Source organism: Hyperoodon ampullatus (assembly GCF_949752795.1).
Source record: "Hyperoodon ampullatus genome assembly, chromosome: 7".
Classification (NCBI taxonomy): Eukaryota; Metazoa; Chordata; class Mammalia; order Artiodactyla; family Ziphiidae; genus Hyperoodon; species Hyperoodon ampullatus.
Genome location: NC_136920.1, coordinates 4,120,384 through 4,137,222, shown reverse-complemented (window position 1 = coordinate 4,137,222; position 16,839 = coordinate 4,120,384). Strand labels below are relative to the sequence as shown.

General features: G+C 66.9%; 2 protein-coding genes across 2 annotated transcripts in view; one reads left to right on the top strand and one right to left on the bottom strand.

Moving 5' to 3' along the window:
- Positions 1-2,883: 2,883 nt before the first annotated feature.
- The window catches only part of LSP1 (lymphocyte specific protein 1), a 35,544-nt gene continuing 21,588 nt past the window's right edge, over positions 2,884-16,839 (bottom strand). Inside the window, exons 2-11 of the mRNA XM_079709288.1 lie at positions 12,846-12,983; positions 11,679-11,846; positions 9,754-9,949; positions 9,319-9,408; positions 9,027-9,070; positions 8,776-8,857; positions 8,045-8,179; positions 7,629-7,706; positions 7,379-7,478; positions 2,884-3,302 (exon numbers count right to left, since the gene is read on the bottom strand). Of these exons, the coding sequence (XP_079565414.1) occupies positions 7,389-7,478; positions 7,629-7,706; positions 8,045-8,179; positions 8,776-8,857; positions 9,027-9,070; positions 9,319-9,408; positions 9,754-9,949; positions 11,679-11,846; positions 12,846-12,983 (1,021 nt within the window). The 3' untranslated portion in view covers positions 2,884-3,302; positions 7,379-7,388. The remainder of the gene's footprint in view (positions 3,303-7,378; positions 7,479-7,628; positions 7,707-8,044; positions 8,180-8,775; positions 8,858-9,026; positions 9,071-9,318; positions 9,409-9,753; positions 9,950-11,678; positions 11,847-12,845; positions 12,984-16,839) is intronic.
- On the top strand, positions 4,436-5,794 carry PRR33 (proline rich 33; the record flags this gene model as incomplete). The annotated part of the gene is made up of 1 exon (XM_079709238.1): positions 4,436-5,794. One exon carries the CDS (start codon positions 4,436-4,438, stop codon positions 5,792-5,794), a length of 1,359 nt encoding a protein of 452 aa, XP_079565364.1.

Here is a 16,839-nt window from a genome sequence, read left to right as displayed (position 1 = left end):
TGGATAACTCTGACCAACTTTCTGTCCGGTGGGGTCAGCTGTAGAGCCACTTCCAAAAAAGGCCCCTGAGCGGCTGCTGGGGCCGCCCTGGCCAAGCTCCTCCTCACGGTGGGAGCTGACAGCCCTTCTCAGGCGGGGTCCTCTCACTCTGCTAGAGTCACACACCACCCCCCGGCCCCGCAGTCACAGGTGCACACGTGGGGAAAGCACGGCAGGGAGCTCTGAGTCTGGGAAGCCCCGTGGGCACCCAGCCCCACCGACTCTGGGTGTCTTGCTCCTGGGAACTGCCGGCCACACCTCACATGGGCCTGGGGTGTTCTTGGGGGCTACACCCACAGGTGGGCACTCCATGGCCCTGCAGTGGCCCCACTCGGCCAGCAGAGGAAGGTGGCTGCCTGCTCAGTGGCCTCAGGCTCTGGCAGGTGCTCTCCCGTGAGCGGGCTGAGCCAGGGAGAGGGCGCTGAGGTCAGCGGGATGGGGCAGGTTTTATTTTGGGTATCGGCAACCTCCCCCTCGGGGTGCCGGCCCCGTGGTGCGGCAGGACGGCATACTGAGCAGGCACTGCTTGACGGGCTGCCGGCCGCCGAGGGCCTGCGACAGGTAATCCACACCCTGGTCCACCTGGCCAGGCCGGGCTGGGGTGGGAGGAGAGGGGGGCAGGGCAGGGCGGGGCTGGAGGGGGGCTGGAGACCTGGGGTGGAGGCACGGGACGGGGTGGCCCAGCCCGGGTTGCGTGGGGGACTGATCTCAACCCCAGGAAGAATTTGAGGGCTGCTGGGACAGGGCCTCCACCCGGGGACAATAGGAGTAGGGGTGGGCTTCTCAAGTCTGCAAAGCTGAGCTGAGCCAGGGAGCAGTGAGGAGGCCATGGGGGCCCAGTCCCGCCGAAGATTTGGCTCTAGGTTTCTGCAGGGGTGACCCTCAGGGTGGTGGGGAAGGGCAGGGGTCCCTCAGTCTTGGTTCCGGCCCGCAGCGTGCATGGTTGAGGGTGGCGAGGCCCAGGGACCTTGAACCTCGAACCTCGCCTGGTAGCCCTGAGCTGACCTGGGTGCCCGCGCCAGTGCCGGCCGAGCTCCCGGTCAGCCCAGCCCACGGGCTCGGGCTCTGCCAGGCCCCAGATAGAAGCTGCTGACACAGCACTTCGGGGATGAGCCTTTCCCAGCCTGCGAAGCTCCCACCCCACACGCCCTGGGGCTTCTGCGGGACCTGTAATAGCTTCGCTCTGTGCGGGGCTGGCATCCAGTGCCTGCGGCAGGGGAGCAGAAGTGTGCCTGGCGGGGCCTCTCAGGCAGTCAGAAAGGAGGACAGAGGCCCAGCACCCGGGCGATGGCTCCCCTGAGGTGGGCAGGCCCTGACCCCCAGGTTCTGCAAGGCAGGGGCCAGTTGTCACCACCGCCGAGGAGACAGACCCTGGGTCCTCGTTCCCGAGGCCGGGCCGAGTGCCAAGGACCCCGAGAGGGGCTGGGCTGGAACAGGGCTGAGTGGTTGGCTGCTTTCCTGGCACTGCCCACCCTACCCGCCACTCGCCCCTCAGTGCCGTCCACTCTGGTCCCCTCTGGCCGTCCAGTGGGCCATGTGGCTGCCTCTGCCTGCTGCCCTTGGCTAACGTCCCCCCAGCCAGGTGGACAGGAGTGGCGCGTCCCCTGGGAGAAGCTCCCCAGCTGGCAGAGCACAGCCCTGATGCACCCTCAGAGGTGGGCCACGGGCGACCAAGGTGTGACACAGCTGATTTCTAACACCTCCAAGCTGCCCATGTTCACGCTCCCCTTGGGAGGCAGCAAGAGTTTGACCACGAAGACTTTGGAAAACAGGTTCTGAGCAGACCCAGGCCTCGAATGCCAAAGGTCTAGGGGGCCTGCTCTTCGAAGGGGCTCCCCTGACTCCGAGGGCAGCAGGGCCTCATGTTAGACCTGTGCACAGGCCAGGGGTGCGTGGTGGGCTCGGGAGGACAGCCCCACCCTGTCCCCGCCTCCACACGCGTGTCCATCCACCCACTGCACCTCCATTTTCACAGGTACATCCTCACCGTCACTGTCTGTTTCCCTCCCTCCCTCCTTCCCTCCTGCCTTCCCCGCTTCCATCGCCCATCCATCCACCCCCCAATGTGTCCACCCACCCACCAGCCATCTACCCACCATTCTGTGAAGCAGGCGTTGATCTGACTGCCTCTCCATCTCTTCTCCTGTCTACTCTCTGTACAACTACTTTTCTGTCCATTGACCTCTCATCCCTTCTGCAGACCCACCCATCCACCTGTTCTTTATCTATCCACCCATCATCCAAGGATTCAGCACCTCTCTTTCTATTTATACACCAGTCCATCCTTCCACCCATCCCACCATCCACCCATCCATCCATCCTTCCATCTATCCATCCGTCCAACCACCCATCCATCCATCCATCCATCCATCCATCCATCCATCCATCCATCCATCCTTCCCTCCACCCCTGCATCCATCCATCATCCATCATCCACTCATCCATCCATCCACCAAATCTTCACTGAGCACCTCCTGGGTGCTGGGAAGGGATGACCCCAAGATGGGTCTTGTACTCAAAGGGTGCACAGTCTAGGGGCACAGACTAGAAGTGCACAGTGTTTCAGGGGCTGTGGAGTTTCTAAGGGGCCAGTCAAGGGGCAAGTACCACAGTGGAAGAGGACGACTGAGCCCCCACCCATCACATTCACCCTGACTACCCTCAGAGCCCCCAGAGCCTGACACACAGAAGGCCACTGGGCAGGACAGAGTGTCCAAATCTGAAGGCCAGAGGCCTGGGCCCTACCACTGTGCAGGGCGGATGGCCTTTCCAACGGGCCCTGCTCCCTGCCCCTCCCCCATCAGTGACCCCAGAGAGCCAGCACGTGGAGACACCAAAGGGAGTTTACTGCACAAAGTAGAGGGCTGAAAGCGGGGCGGGGGTGGGGGGGACCCAGTGCTATTGCGGGTGTTGGTGGCTCTTGACACGGAGGCCCCGGCACGTGGCCTCTCTCTGCACCGGCTGCGCCTTCCCTGGGAGCTTGCAGCTTCTCTGGAGGTGGTCCGTCTGCCAACCAACAGCCAGAGTTCCTTTCCTCCCAGAACTGTGAGGGGCAGAGCTGGGGGTCAGAGGGAAAGGTTGGAGGGTCCCGGAGCAAGAGGCGGCGGATGTCGGGGTGCACGCGGGCCAGGCAGACCATGAGAAGCAGCTTCTTCGGCAGGGCCAGTGGGGGGCGGGGGAGCGTTCATCTGGCCGGCCTCTCTCCTGGGCATGTGGGTCGGGAGCCAGGAGGTGCCACCGGCGGTGCTGCAGTCTTGGGAAAGCTGAAACACAGGTTGGGGGAGCATCAGGCTGCAGTCCGAGGAGGGGCCGTGGCTCTGCCTGTCCAGGCCTGCAGCCTCTCTCTGGGGGTCCCTGGCCTGCCCATCGCACCCCGCTTCCCCCAGCCCAGGAGCAGCCTCCCTGTGGCAGCCCCCGAAACCCTGCCTCCACCTCATGCCTGAAAGCCTGCTTCCTGATACTGTGCTCTGGTGCCCTGGGCCCTGCTCGCGATTCAGGGTGGAGGGACGCTGCCTACTGCCTGTTTGCCAGCTGGCCTGACAGCACCCCGGGCTAAACCTGGGGTCCTGGCCCCCCCTCACCGAGGTGGGCAGCAGCCCAGAGCGAGCCCCAGCAGACCCCTCAGGCCCCTCCCCGAGCAGACGACGCACTCCTGCCTGACAGAGCAGGCCTCATGGCAGCAGCCCCCAGGCCTCCCTCCTCCTGCAGGCTGGCGGCCCTGGCTCGGCCCAGCCGCCATTTGTCAACGTCCTCGGGAGCACGTGGCGCCCAGAAACCAGGGCGGGCGGCTTGGCCGGGACCACCCCGCCGGGACGTCTGCGGGAACATCCCATTTAGCGTAGCTCAGCGAAAACCGCTCCCACCTCCCACCCCGTCTACCTCTGATGATGCAGCCGCAGCCTTCCCGAGCCTCTGGCCGCCACCTCTCCGCTGGCTCACAGCGGACGCGCCTGTGGTCAGGCCGGCGACAGCAAGGCGGCCCTCATGCTTGCGGGCGGGCACTCTTCCTGCCCTCGCAGGCGGCCGGCCCAGCACGTGCCTCCCGCTTGGCGCCCGCCTGTGGGTCCCCCGGCCCCCGCCGTGCACGCGGGCGGCACCCGGAGCCAGGTCCCAGCCCTCCTCCGTCACCCACGGAGCACCTCGGGCCTCCGTGGGCTCATTTCTAACCCGGGATGATGGTGGGGCCGCCACATAGGCGTGCAAACGCTCACGCCTGGAGGGCGCCTGGCAGGGGCCACGTGCTCAGGGAGCAGAGCTTCTGGTGGTCGGGCTGCAGGCCCTCTGGGTCTGGGTCCTGCTGCGTGACTAGGGGCTGTGTGCCCTCCCACAGGGAGGCAGCCTGTGGGGAGGAGGGCAGGGCTCACGGCTGTCCCTCCCGCCGCCCTAGGGTGCAGCAATGCTCACCTCGCCTGCCTCCATGGCCCCTGAGACGGCTGGCCGGTGCCCCCCAGGGCCCCCAGGACCCCCCCCACCACTGCTGCCCAAGCCCGGGAAGGACAACCTGCGTCTGCAGAAGCTCCTGAGGAAGGCAGCCCGGAAGAGGATGAGCAGGGGTGGGCCGCCTGCCCCACCCGGGCCTTTCCGCACCTCCTTATCCCCCGTGAGCGAGGCCGGCCATAACCAGGAGACCCTGGCCCCGCGCCCTGCGGAGGCGCCGCGGCTGGTGGCCACCCTGCCCTGCTCCCCCCACACCCGCGACATCCACCACGTGGCGTCCCCCCTGCAGAGGTCCACGTTCTCCTTCACCCTCACCCAGCACAGGAGCCTGGCTTCGCACTCCAAGCCCACGGGGCCCCGGCTTGCAGCCCCGGTCCCAGAACCCGCCCAGTCCCCCTGCGGCTTTGCCCAGGTCTCAGGCCCCACCATGAGGGGCACCCACATCAGCCAGGTGCACTTCCAGCGGGCACCATCCCCGCAGGCCGGGACCCCTGAGCCCTCCCCGATGGCCCAGGGTGGTGGGCCTGGCGACCAGGACCAGGACACAGCCATCTGCCCTCCCAGGGCTCAGCCCCTGACGCCTGTGGTCCACATCCACTCACTGCTTGCCAGGGCCCAGGCTGCCAGCCCTCAGCGCGAAGAGCCCTCTGTGCCCAGGCTGGCCCCCGGCTTCCAGGCCACGGTGCCCAGAGAGGCCAGCAGGCGGGTGGTGGTGTCCATTGCCCCCACCTACCGCTCACCAGGACCCTCGCCTTACAGGCCGCCTTCTGCGGCCCCCGAAGCTGGGCGCTGGGAGAAACCCACCCTGGCTGGCCCTGCCGCTGAGGCTGAGCAGGTCTCCAGTCCCCACGAGGCCTCATCCCCTGACCCACCGTCAGGCCCCCACCCGTGCCCTGTCCCCAAAATCGCACCCAAGCCCCAGCTCAGCGGCTGGACGCGCCTCAAGAAGCAGCTGCTGGAAGAGGTCCCCTTCCCGGGGCCAGAGCCGAGCCTGGGGCACGCGGAGCAGAGGGGGACAACAGCCCCCACTGTCTCAGCGCCCCGGCCAGCCCCTGCCTCCCGGGCCTCCAGGATGTGGGACACGGTGCTGTACCGCATGTCAGGGGCCGAGTCCCGTGGCGGCCAGGTGGGGCCCCGCGATGGGGTGCCCGCCGCGCCCGGCCTCAGCCGCCTGCCCTTCCTTTGCTGGCCTCGCTTCAACGCCCGGAAGCTGCAGGAGGTGGCCGCCCGGCCCCCTCCCATGCGCTCCCCCATCCTGGTCCTGAGCCCCCAGCCCAAGAACTTCAATCGCTCGGCAGCTGGCTGGAGGCTCCAGTGAGCGGCTGGGGGGACCCCAGGACCGTGGGGTGGACAGAAGAGGGGCTGAGGGTCCAGCTGGGAAGCCGCAGCCACTGAAGAGGGGAGTGCGGAGGGGCTGGGGGTCAGGAGGGGAGGTGGGGTGGACGGGAGCACGAAGGACCGTGTGGGAGGTGGGACGGGGCCGGGAGCAGCTGGGATTAAGGAGGTGGTGGGTTTGGATGGTGTGGAGGGGCAGGGAGGGCTGTGCATCGGGGTAGGGGGTGGGGACACAGACCGCACACGAGTGTGCTCTGAGGCAATGGGGCTGCATGCGTGACCCTGCAGGGCAGGGCCAGCCTGGGTGTCCGCACGGGGCTTGGGGCAGGGCGTGCAGGAGGCGGTCACCAGCGAGACCCGGGAGGGCCTGCCTGGGTCCAGGGAAGCTGCAGGCGGGGATCAGGGCCCAGCTGAGCCCCAGATGCTCTGGGTGGTGAGCCCTGTTGCTTGACAGGATGAGCAGGATTCTGGGGCCCCCGCCCTTCTGCCGAGAAAGGTTGGGGGGACGAGTTATGTTGCCGTGCGGGGTGGGAGTGGTCGGGATGACCCAGTCGCGGGCACCGTTAGCTGCATCGGCGGCTTGACAGCCGTGCCTCCCACGGACGGAGGCCTGACGGGTGCGGGGAGCCAGGTCCAGGCCCGGGTAGGAGCTGGCCCCACACCCTTGCCCCTTCACTGCCACCTCTGCTTCCCCCGCCTGGGTGCAGAGCTTGAGGGGGACTCGCTGATGGGAGACAGAGGGGTGGGGTCTCAGCCTAGATGCTGGATGAGGAGGGAGGTCGGAAGTCAGCCTGGCCAAGTGGGTGGGGGGGCTGTGGCCCAGAGGGGGCAGCGACGGGGACCCCAGTCCTCATGAAGCTTTGGGGAGCCCCAGTCTGCACTCAGCTGGGGTCTGACTCGGGACAAGCACTGGGGCTCAGTGACGGGGCAGCCGTGACGCGAGAGGGACACGGAGGTGCTGGGGGAAAGCTCCAGCCGCAGCCGCGGGAGCAGGACTCGGAAGGGGAGGACGCTGTCAGGAGGGGGACATGATGGATGCTGTAAACGGATCCTGGGACCCAGGCCACTAATAAAAGTGTGCGTAACCATGGCAGCGGGTCACCCTTCGGACTCTTCACCCGGTGACGGGGTGGGCGGTGGAAACTGGAGCAGCTCCCACTGGGGCAGGAGGGCAAGGACAAGGTTCCGGCTCCTTTGAAATCCTCACCGCCCACCGCCGGGTGGGGACCCGAGCTCCGGGGCTCCATGTCAACCCCTTCCTGCCACGCTCGCCCTGTGGTGGCCGGGACGGGCTCACCTGCCCGCGGAGCCCAGTTGGGAGATGGGGCCTCCTCCCAGCAGGGAGTCTGCGCTTCCCTGTGGGGAACAGGAGCAGGGCAGGAACCAGGGTGGGGGGCGGCGGTGGCACAAGTCTGTGGGCTGGAGGACCAGCAGAGGCGGGCTCTGGCCAGCTCCGAGGCCGGGTATTCAGCCCTCACATGTCACCGCGCAGTCCCTGCCACCACGCACCCAGAGCGGCAAATTTCACCCATGACACATCACGCTCTGGCCGCTGCCCCCGACTCACCGAGGCCGGCCTAGGGCGCCGGGCCCTCGTCCACGGGCACCTTCTCGTACTTCCCGTGTCCCGTGGCCACGAACTTGTACCTCTTCGCAGACGGGGCGCTCTGTCGGGGAAGGAGGTGGAGAGCAAAGGTGAGAGACGCAGAGGGAGGTGGCGCTGCCTCTCGGAAGCCCCCCCAGGTGCGCTGAGGGCAGCTCCCCTGCCCCCTGCCTGCTGGACCCGCCCTCCCGCATCAGCCACATTCCGACTCTACCTTAAGCGTCGGCGAAGCCTTGGGGCCTCCTTTCTGCTCCCAGAGGTTCCTCTTGCTCATGTCTCCAGCTACAATATCCTGGGGGCAGAAGGCGTCCACGTCACAGGGGCAGAGCCCTGACTCGGGGGCTTGGAGCCCTTGTCACTTCTCCTGCCTGGCCTCGCAGGGCCAGGGCCCCGGGGCCTGCACACCTGCCTCCTTGGGTGAGAGCCCAGGGGAAGAGGCCGGGAAGGGAAGGTGACACCGTCCATCTTCACTCGGCCCAGCAGCCTTCCCGCCCAGCCCTCCACAGGGGCCAGCCTGGAGGAGACCCCGTCCCCCATGCACCACCGTGCCCTCTGCCCATACTTCAGCCTGGACATTTTCACACTAGCCTTCCAGAGGGAGCCCAGCCGTGCCCCAGGATGGGAGCCTACCTTGCAGGAGGGGGACTTGGCAGAGGACTGAGCCTGCACCTCTCCCGTCTCCCAGAGGCTCTTGGTGCTTGCCACGGCCATGCTGGGCAGCTCAATGGATGGCTGGCGGGCTAGCTTTGGGGTCCGGCCAGAGGTCTGCAGAGGAGACAGAGCTCAGGACCACTTTACTGGAGAGCCACACGGAACACATCAGAGAGGCCTGTGTGAGCCGCTTCGGCACACAGATGACGTCCTCTGTATGGTCGCATTCCCCCAAGACTGCTTTTCCAACGCAGGGCTGGAGGAAGGCACTCTGGAAAAACGTGCCTTCCTCCCCTCGGTGTACTTGTGAAACACCCCCTTGTTCTTCAGAGCACAGGTGATGGGTGAGATACGAGACACATGTGGGGCTGTCCTCGTGCTGCTCCTGGCACAGGGTTGGAGGAGCAGGGGTTGAATGGAAGGGTGTGGGTTGGATGGAATGATGGTTGGATGGAGGGGTGTAGACTGGATGGAAGAGTGTTAGTTGAATAAAAGGGTGTTAGTTAGTTGGATGGGGGGGGTGGGTGTAGGATCAACGGAGGGACCTTGGCTGGATGGAGTGGGTTGGTTGGATAAAGGGGTGTTGGTTGGATGGAAGAGTGTAGGTGAAAGGACAGGAGTTGGTTGGATGGAGAGACATTGGTTGGATGGAGAAATGGGTGCATGAATGGAGGAGGGACCCTGCAGAAGTGGAGGGGACCTGTACACACCTCGATGGCCTGCGTGTACTGCTCCAGCCGCTCTTCAATCGTGGAGATGGGCAGGGCCGGCTGGGACTTCTTCACACTGTTACTGGAGGAGAGGAGAAGGGTCATGCCCCAGGCCCCCTCACTCAGCGTCTATGCCCACCCTGAGCTCCTACCAGAGCTTTCTCGGGCCCCCAGATCTCCACCTACTGGGTCGCCTCTTCAACCCTCCCTTGGAGAACCCCGAGTCCTGCCCGGGAAGCAACCAGACATACCTCTTCTGAATGGAGCGGTGCAGGGACTCAGTTCTGTCGCTGAGCTGTGGAGGGCGGGCGGAGACTGAGCCTCCGAAGCCAGAGCGAGGCCCCCAGCCCACCCCTCCCAGCTGCTCCCACCCACCAGTCCCATTGCCCAGTTTATGCATTTCACAAGGCTCTGCTGAGAGCCAGCCTGGCAGAGAAGGAGCAGGCTGTGCTCCTGTCCTGGAGCTGCCTTGTGGCTGCCTCTCTGGGACTGTCATTGGTCATGAGTCCAGGACAGAGGACTAGGCTTTGGGGCTTAACCTACTTTGGTGCTGGGGCTCAGGGGAGGCGAGCCCGGTTCTGTCCCATCCAAGACCAAGGGGCTTGGTGTCCTGCGCTGCTGGCATCTCTGGTGCTGGGAACAGAACGTCTGAGGTTACGGGGTCTAAATGATCACCCCTTTGCACCCCTCCTGCCCCACCCAGGACTGGCTGAAGGAAACACTTTCCCCTCCCTGGGCCTCAGGTCCTTCCCCGCCCTGCCATTCTCTGGTTCTGGAATTCTCTGCAGCAGGAGCTGGTGAGTCTGGGAAAGCGTTGTTCCATCAGGCAGGGTCACCAACCCCACCACCCTCTGAGACTGCGGGGGTGCTGGCTCCCTCTAGGCCCGTCCCGTGAGGCCCGCAGAGCGTGCAGGTAGCAGAGACAGATGCAGCCCGGGGGCTGGGGTGTGCCCAGACCCTTTGGGGAGCCACTGGCACCTGCTCATCTGCCTCCTTGGTCTCTGCCAGCCCTGGGCTGCCCTGGATGGGTCCCTCGCGGCCTTTGGGCTCTGTGTCCTCTGTTCCCGGCCCCTCCTGGGGCTCTGAGTCGGGGCTCAGACGCAGCTCCTCCAGACAGACCCCGGCTGGGGTCAGCTCATCACCACCCTGGCTCCCAAAGGTGTGCTGGCGGGGCCTGTGGGTGGGGGGAGGCAACCCAATAGATCGAAGGTCATTTGATCACTTCGAGTCCCTTCCCGTTTCCAAGCCTCAGTTTCCCCATCTGTAAGATGGGCAGTCAGACCAGTTAAGCGCCCAGGAATCTCAAGACCCCAGCCTCTTTGGGGAAGTGAGCCCAAGGACCTCAGAGCCTGCCCTCTGTCCCCGGAGCCATGTGACGAGTGCCCACTGCCCCATCCCTGCACACTGAGGCTAGTCCCGGGCTCCAAGCCCTCAGGACCAGCCCCGGCCCGTGTCTTGCTTGTCGGTGTCCACCCTGCTGGCTGGCCTCCTGGGTCTGGGGCTGCCTGGGCCCCCTGCTCCTGGCCTGCTCCGTGTTGGGGCAAGTGGGCCTGAGTGGCAGGTGGGAGCTAGGTGGGGTCTGAGGCTTGTTTGGGGGCTGGTCAACTGAGGGACAAGGCAAGGGCTGGGGTCACAGCGAGGACCGCAGCCCCGAGGAGCAGGGCTGACCAGGCTGGCTGTGGGGGGCGGGGGGAGGCCAGCCGCTGGCAGCCTGCGCGACTCTGCATTGGAGCGGGACTGAACCTGGAGAAGAAGATGGGAAATTCTCGCATTTTCCATGATTTCAGGCCCCTCGGTGTTCGTGCCAGCCAAGACCCAGACCACCACCCAAGGTGGGCCGGGGTCCGAGCCAGCGGCAGGCTCACAGAGGGCCCATTCAGCTGGGCTACAGGAGGCCAGGCAGGTGCGGGGGGCAGGGAGGCCTGGCGAGAGCAGGAGGGTCCACAGAAGAGCTATAGTGCCCCCTGCTGTTGGGCGGCCAGTTGGGGACAAAAGGAACAGGGCCGGCAGGGCTGCAGCCATCCCAGCCCCAGTGGACGGGCCACCCTGCTGCACACACACACACACACCCCGCCCCCAGTTCAGAAACGCAGAGTGTGCTCTGATCCCCAGAGACAGATGGGGGAAACTGAGGCCTGGAGGGCGGCCGTGGGCAGAGGGCCACGCCAGGAGCAGGGCCCTGGCCAGGCAGCTGGCTCTGGGCGTGGATGGGAAGGGGTGGTGGAGTGACGGGAGGGGTCTTAGCGAGAGCTCGGGGCTGCTTCAGGGGCCTTGGAGGGGACTGGAGGTGGCCCAGAGGGGCTCCGGCGACCCTCGAGGCCACATGGCCCCGAGCCTGGAGCTCCCGAGCAGAGCTGGGCCCCTGACCCCGGCCTGTGGGGTGCTAAGAGCGCCTCAGACCCCCGGGGCGGGGGCGGGTGAGGCTCCGGAGCAGACCCCAGCCCAGGGACCCTCCCCCTGCCTGCCCTGGTTCAGAGTGTCTGCACATCTGGAAAGCTTGTCCCCCCAGGCCGACTGGCGGCCGCACATCTGGAAATACCTGCTCCCCTCCGTGGGAATGGAGCTCGCTGCCCCGGGGGAGGAAGGGGCGGCGGCGGGGGCGCAGGGCCTCCCTGACGTCAGTGGGCTGCAGATGTGTGCTGATGGAGCAACCGCCCGGCGGCCGCAGCTGGTCTGGACGGGCCGGGGCCCCGGGGAGCCCGGCAACGAGACTCCTCCCGTCCCACCCGCAGCACCAGCACCCCCGCCGCCGCCCTCCTGTCTCGTTCTCTTCCTCCTTCCCCACTACGGCCAAGGGGGCATTCTGGGGGGCTGCTGGGGGGGCGGGAGCAGAGGGAGTCGCTCGGACACAGGTTAGGGGGCCTGGACAGAGCCCCCCTCCTCCAGCTCTGACCCCCACTTGCCTGTCCTCCTCCTGCCCCCGCTCCGGACTCTCGCCCCGAGGGGGGGCCCCACCGTCCGTGGTCTCCCCAGCCCCCCAGTGCTGCCGCCGCTGCTCTGGCTTCTGGGACCAGTCGCCGAAACCCTCATCCTCGTCCAGTTCAGGGCCCTCCGAGGGCTTCGGGCTGAGGCTGAAAGAGCAGGCACGTTCTCAGGGCTGGGCCACATGCGGGGCAGGGGGCTGACCCCCGTCCACAGAGCCTCCCTCTCTCAGACCCCGGGCTCCAAGTGCGGGAGACCCCATCTGCCCCAGGGGCAGCACCCCACGGCTGGGCCGAAGCACCCCCATTGTCAGAGAATCACTGAGGGCAGGATTGTGTCTCTCCCACAGACTGGAGCTCCCTGAGGTCAAAACTGGGCCACACCCTATTAAGCCAGGGCTCCCCAGGAACAGGGCTATGTCTCCCCGCTCAGCCTGGGGCTCCCCAAATGCTGGGCTATGTCTCTCCCCCACTACCTACGGTCCCCGCGGGTGGGTGCAGAGTTTCCCTCTGTTCTCCCGGCTGAGCCCTGCACCCTGTCCCCCACGGCAGGCCTGTGGTCCAGTGGTCCCTGCCTGCCCCCAGCCCCTGCCTGCTAGGCTAGGGACCTGGCCCGAGGGGCCTTGACCGCTACAGCACCCCACTCCACCCAGAGCTGCTGACTCGGAGAAAATGGAACAAAACAGGGCCGGGGGGAGGGGGAGCATTATTGGAAAAACAGCCCAGCCCAGCTACAGCGGCCTCCTGGGCCTCGGGAGGGAACAAGCCGGCCCTCGGCCCGCCAAGTTGGATGTGGCCTCAGTGAGTCACAGACAGCAAGGACTAGGGCAAGGGGCTCGGGGGCCAGGGCCCCACAGCTGCGCTCAGAGTCAGTCCAAGCAAGGGGGACCGTGCAGGGTGACCAGGGCCTGAGTCAGGACCCCGGGAGGCTGGCCGGTAGGGGGTGGTTCCACACATCTCCGGCCAGGTGTCCGGCAGAATCCGCTGGCACCTGGGGCTGCGACGACCCTCACCCTAAGGACACCCCCACCCCCCTGCCCAGGTTCCAGGGCTGGGCCCCTCACTCCTCGTCTCAGCTTCTCTGGGGCCTCCAGCCCAGGGCCTGACCCCCAGGGGTGCAGCACAAGCGAGCTGGCAGTGTCGGCTTACAGCTTCTCCTGCTCTAGCTGCTCCAGGGGCTGGCCTCCTTCACCCTCATCCTGGGCCCGAAGCTGCCAGGCCCTCTCCTGCTGGCGCTGCCCCCGGGCGGCATCCTCCTCACCTTCCACGCTCCACTGAGTGGCGAGCCTGAGGGACACGGAGAAATAGTCAACACCGGGGCCCGTACCCCAACTTCCCCCGTCCCAGCAGGCCCCAGCAAGGCCTCTCTAGGCCTCAGTTTCCCCATCTTTAAAGCAGAGATCTTGAGAGGTGGTCGGGAAAGGGTCCTTGGGTTGGGGGAGGTCCCAGGCCTCTGTTGGTCTCTGGGCGTCCACGTGCCTCCTGGTGATGTGGGGGCCCCAGTGTCAGGAAGGCCTGGGGAAACCCCAAGGATGGGACCAGACCCTCCATCCTCTTCCAGCAGGCTGGATCCCTGGACCTCATGGGAGCCAGGACACTCGCTAGTGTAGCTTTGGCCCCAGGCAGGGCCCGGAGGGTACAGGAAGAGCCAGCTGAGGTGCAGAGAGCTGGCTGTGGCTGCCGGACAGCTGGGGTCACTCGTTCGTTCTACCTGAGTCAAGTGACTGTAGCCTCGGCCACTTGGGCGCTGGTGGCCTGGGCTGAGGTCAGGCCGGAGGCGGCCCAGATAGGCAGCCACGTCCCTAACACGACCATCCCAGCAGAGGCGATCCTTCCTGCCCCATAGGAGCACAGCGTTGTGGGAGACGGCGGCCCTGCTAGAGGCCCCGAAAAGGGTCTGCCTTCAGCCGGGACCTGACCTCTCAGCTCACCCAACACCACCCCCGTCCCCGGCCCCCGTGCGGAGTCTCTCCGGGCTGTGCCGTCAATGGGGAAACTGAGGCCCATGCAGAGCCGGGCGTGGGGGACCTCACTCCCACACTTCCTGAGGTTCCTCCCTCGGGTCTACACAAGGTCAGCCTGAGACCGGGGGTCCGGGGCCGGACCACCCTGGCCCTGGCCCAGCAGACCTCAGGCTGTTGGCATCCGGTGGGCACCGCATGCCTCGGCCAGCTGGCACGGCCTGCCTGCCGCAGCTCCCCCAGAGCCCGGGAGAGGGGTCCTGGGTCTCCGTTCTACAGCGCTCACTGTCCCGAGCTGGGGTCTCAGCCCCTTCCTGCCGTGTCCCCCGCCTGACCCCGCAGCCCGCTCCTTCAGGGCCCCAGTCCCCTGGCCAGGGTGGGCCGGCTCTGTGGTCTCGGCAGCCGTGCCAGCACATGATCTAATCTCTCCTAGGTCTCCTCGGAGCCTCCCAGACAAAAGCCAGGCCCCTCCGTAGCCCCAGCTCGAGGCCCACTCCCCCCGCGGCAGCCACACGGGACCCCAGCCACGCAAACCGAGCCGCCTGCTCAGCCCTCGGCACCCCCAGTCCGCCCCCCGCCCCGTGCCGCTCCTCAGAAGCGACGTTGACTCCCACCCCCCCAAACCGGGCCCCAGGGAGCCACTTAATCCCCCACACCTGGCTCCCATCAGCGTCCTGCTCCAGGCCCTCGGCTGGGGGCTGGGGGCCACGTCCTGTCTGGGGAGGAAGAGCCTGGGGTGATCTCGGGGATGTTGGGGACCTAGGGTCCAGGGTTCCCCCCACATGAGCACCAACAGCCCCTCCAGATGGAGGGCAGAAGCCTAGCAGGGCAGTGGGGGGAAAGAAGGTGCCCACAGCCCTCTCCTGGGGCAGCCTGGGGGCGCCCGGGGGGATTCCTCCAAGGGGTGAGACCGGCACTGCATCCCTTTCACTGCCATGTCCAAGCTGCACACGCCTATGGGTGTGTTGGGCGTTTGGGATTTTTTGGCCATTGTGTGGTGCTGGGGGTGTGTGCACGGGCCCCGGTGGGATGTGTGGGTGGGCCAGGTGGGGCCTCTCCCAGGACTATAGCTCCTGCTCCCCAGACCCCTCCCCCAAGCCCCGGGGACCCTTCACTGGCACAGCTGAGTGCAGAGGCCACACGGCCTGGTCAGCCCACCGGTAGGGCGATGTGTCCCGGCCAGCAAAGCCCCACGCAGGCCTGCACTCAACCGCGCAACGCACAGCGGGCCTCCCTGGCACACACACGCACACACACACACACCAACACACACACACACACACACACACGTGGCAGGAATGCACACGTGTACGTACACACTTTCTCCTGAGCCCAACACTCGGGCCCACGTGGGCGCACACACCCACACTCCACGCATGGGTCCCAACGCCCCCCACCAGGCACACTCGTGCACACACGTGTGCACACGGACGTCCATGTGCTGACAAACTCGGGCAAGGGAACAAGGTGAGGGCAAGGTGGCAGGCCCAGGCCCCCAGGCCCGTCCAGGGGGCCCCAGCACACTGTTTAGTGTTTTCCTGCCGTCGTCCTGACAACGCGCCTGGCCAGAGGCCAAGGCATGTTTTCTGAGAACATTGCTCGCGAGGAACTGGCCCCTCCAGGGTCCCCCCTGCTCCCCGCCGTCTGCGCGTGACCCCCGAGCCCTCAGGGCAGGGAGCTGTGGGGGGGGGCGGAGCGGGGGAGCGGGGTAGGGGTCTGCAGGGCTCTCGCCAAAGCCCCACACTGGGAGAGGCTGCGCTGGCCCCCAGCCCCTGACCCAGCGGCCCAAGGACGGAGCCGGCTCAGCCCCTTTCCTCCGGGCCTCCTCCCTTCCCGCCCGCCTGCCCCAGGATGTGAGTAATGCGGCCCCTCCTGGCCCCTCCCATGACCTCACCCCCTCACTGTTCCACAGCTGGGTTTCGTTCTGGGAACTGAGAGGGGGGCGGCTCTCCTGGGGTGGGGTGGGGGCCTCTGGCCTGGGAAAGGCGCCCCCGGCCGGCGGCCCAGACCCCTTGGCACGCTCGGCGGAGCTGTCAGGATGCTGGCGTCGGCTGGCCGGCCCGCCCGTGGCCCTGGCTCAGCCCGTGCGCAGCTGCGAGGGATTTGGTGTTCCTGCACAAATGCAATTATCTCTTTCCTGCGTCTGCTCTGGCTCCGGGCGCGCCCAGGGTTCAGCCCCAGGGGCTGCTGAATGGGCTCTGCACCCCCCTGCCTCCCCGTGTCACGCTCCAGCGTGGCGCCTCGCCCCACCAGGTACACGAGTGTGCACAGACCCCAGCGGGCCGGCTACAGCTCCCTGTCCCCAGTGGGGCTCCCCAAGTTCAGGGGCTACCCCTGCTGGCCACATCCACCGCCTACCGGGCCCCTCCCCTCCTTCCTCCGCAGCCCCCCAGTCTCCACCAAGGCCTCGACGGTGCCCGTCCTGGGCCTGGGCTGGCCCTCCCCGCTGTCCCAGCCTCCTTCCTCCCCTGCCCTGTGGTGGCTCCAGAGGGGGCATCAAGCCTTGGTCCCGTCTCAACTCTGCCCCCTGCAGGCAGCTCACGGCCACCCCACCTGCTTCTCGGCGCCGAAAGCTTTTCAGCGTTCTGGAAAGAGCTTCGGGGCTCAGCTGGGGGGCCAGGGCCCAAGGGAGGACGGCCAGGCCCCAGGCCAGGCCAGCAGTGGGGAACTTCCCCTTGAGACCTGCAGGGAACCCTCCTGGCCATTGTCCCCTGGATACCACGGGCAGGAGCTGGCTGGGAGGCCTGGGGAACTGGGCTGGTCACCCAGCCAGAGCAGGGGGCCCCTGTCTCCCTGTGACCGTCAAGGTGCCCAGTCCCCTCCTGAGCCCCCCGCCCTGGGGTCTTGTACGCCAGGGTGGACATCTGCAGAGCAACCGGCGCGTCACGTGACCACAGAGCCCACGCGTGAAGGGACAGGGTATGGGGGGACCCGAGCCCCAGAGAGGCCACTCGGCCTGGCTTCCGGGGCTGGGGGACAGCACGCACCCCCCACCACCTCGGCTTAGAGCAGCCCCCGAGCGCAGAGACTGGGCCCCGCCGGCAGCTCAGGAGAGGGCAGTGGTGCCTGGGCGGCACCCGCACCCCACAACTCAAGGGGTGCCCCTCACTGGTGGGCAGCGTGGGTCCCGCCCAGGCAGCCCGGGGGAGGGTCCACGGTGGGCACCGGGATGCTGGCTGTCA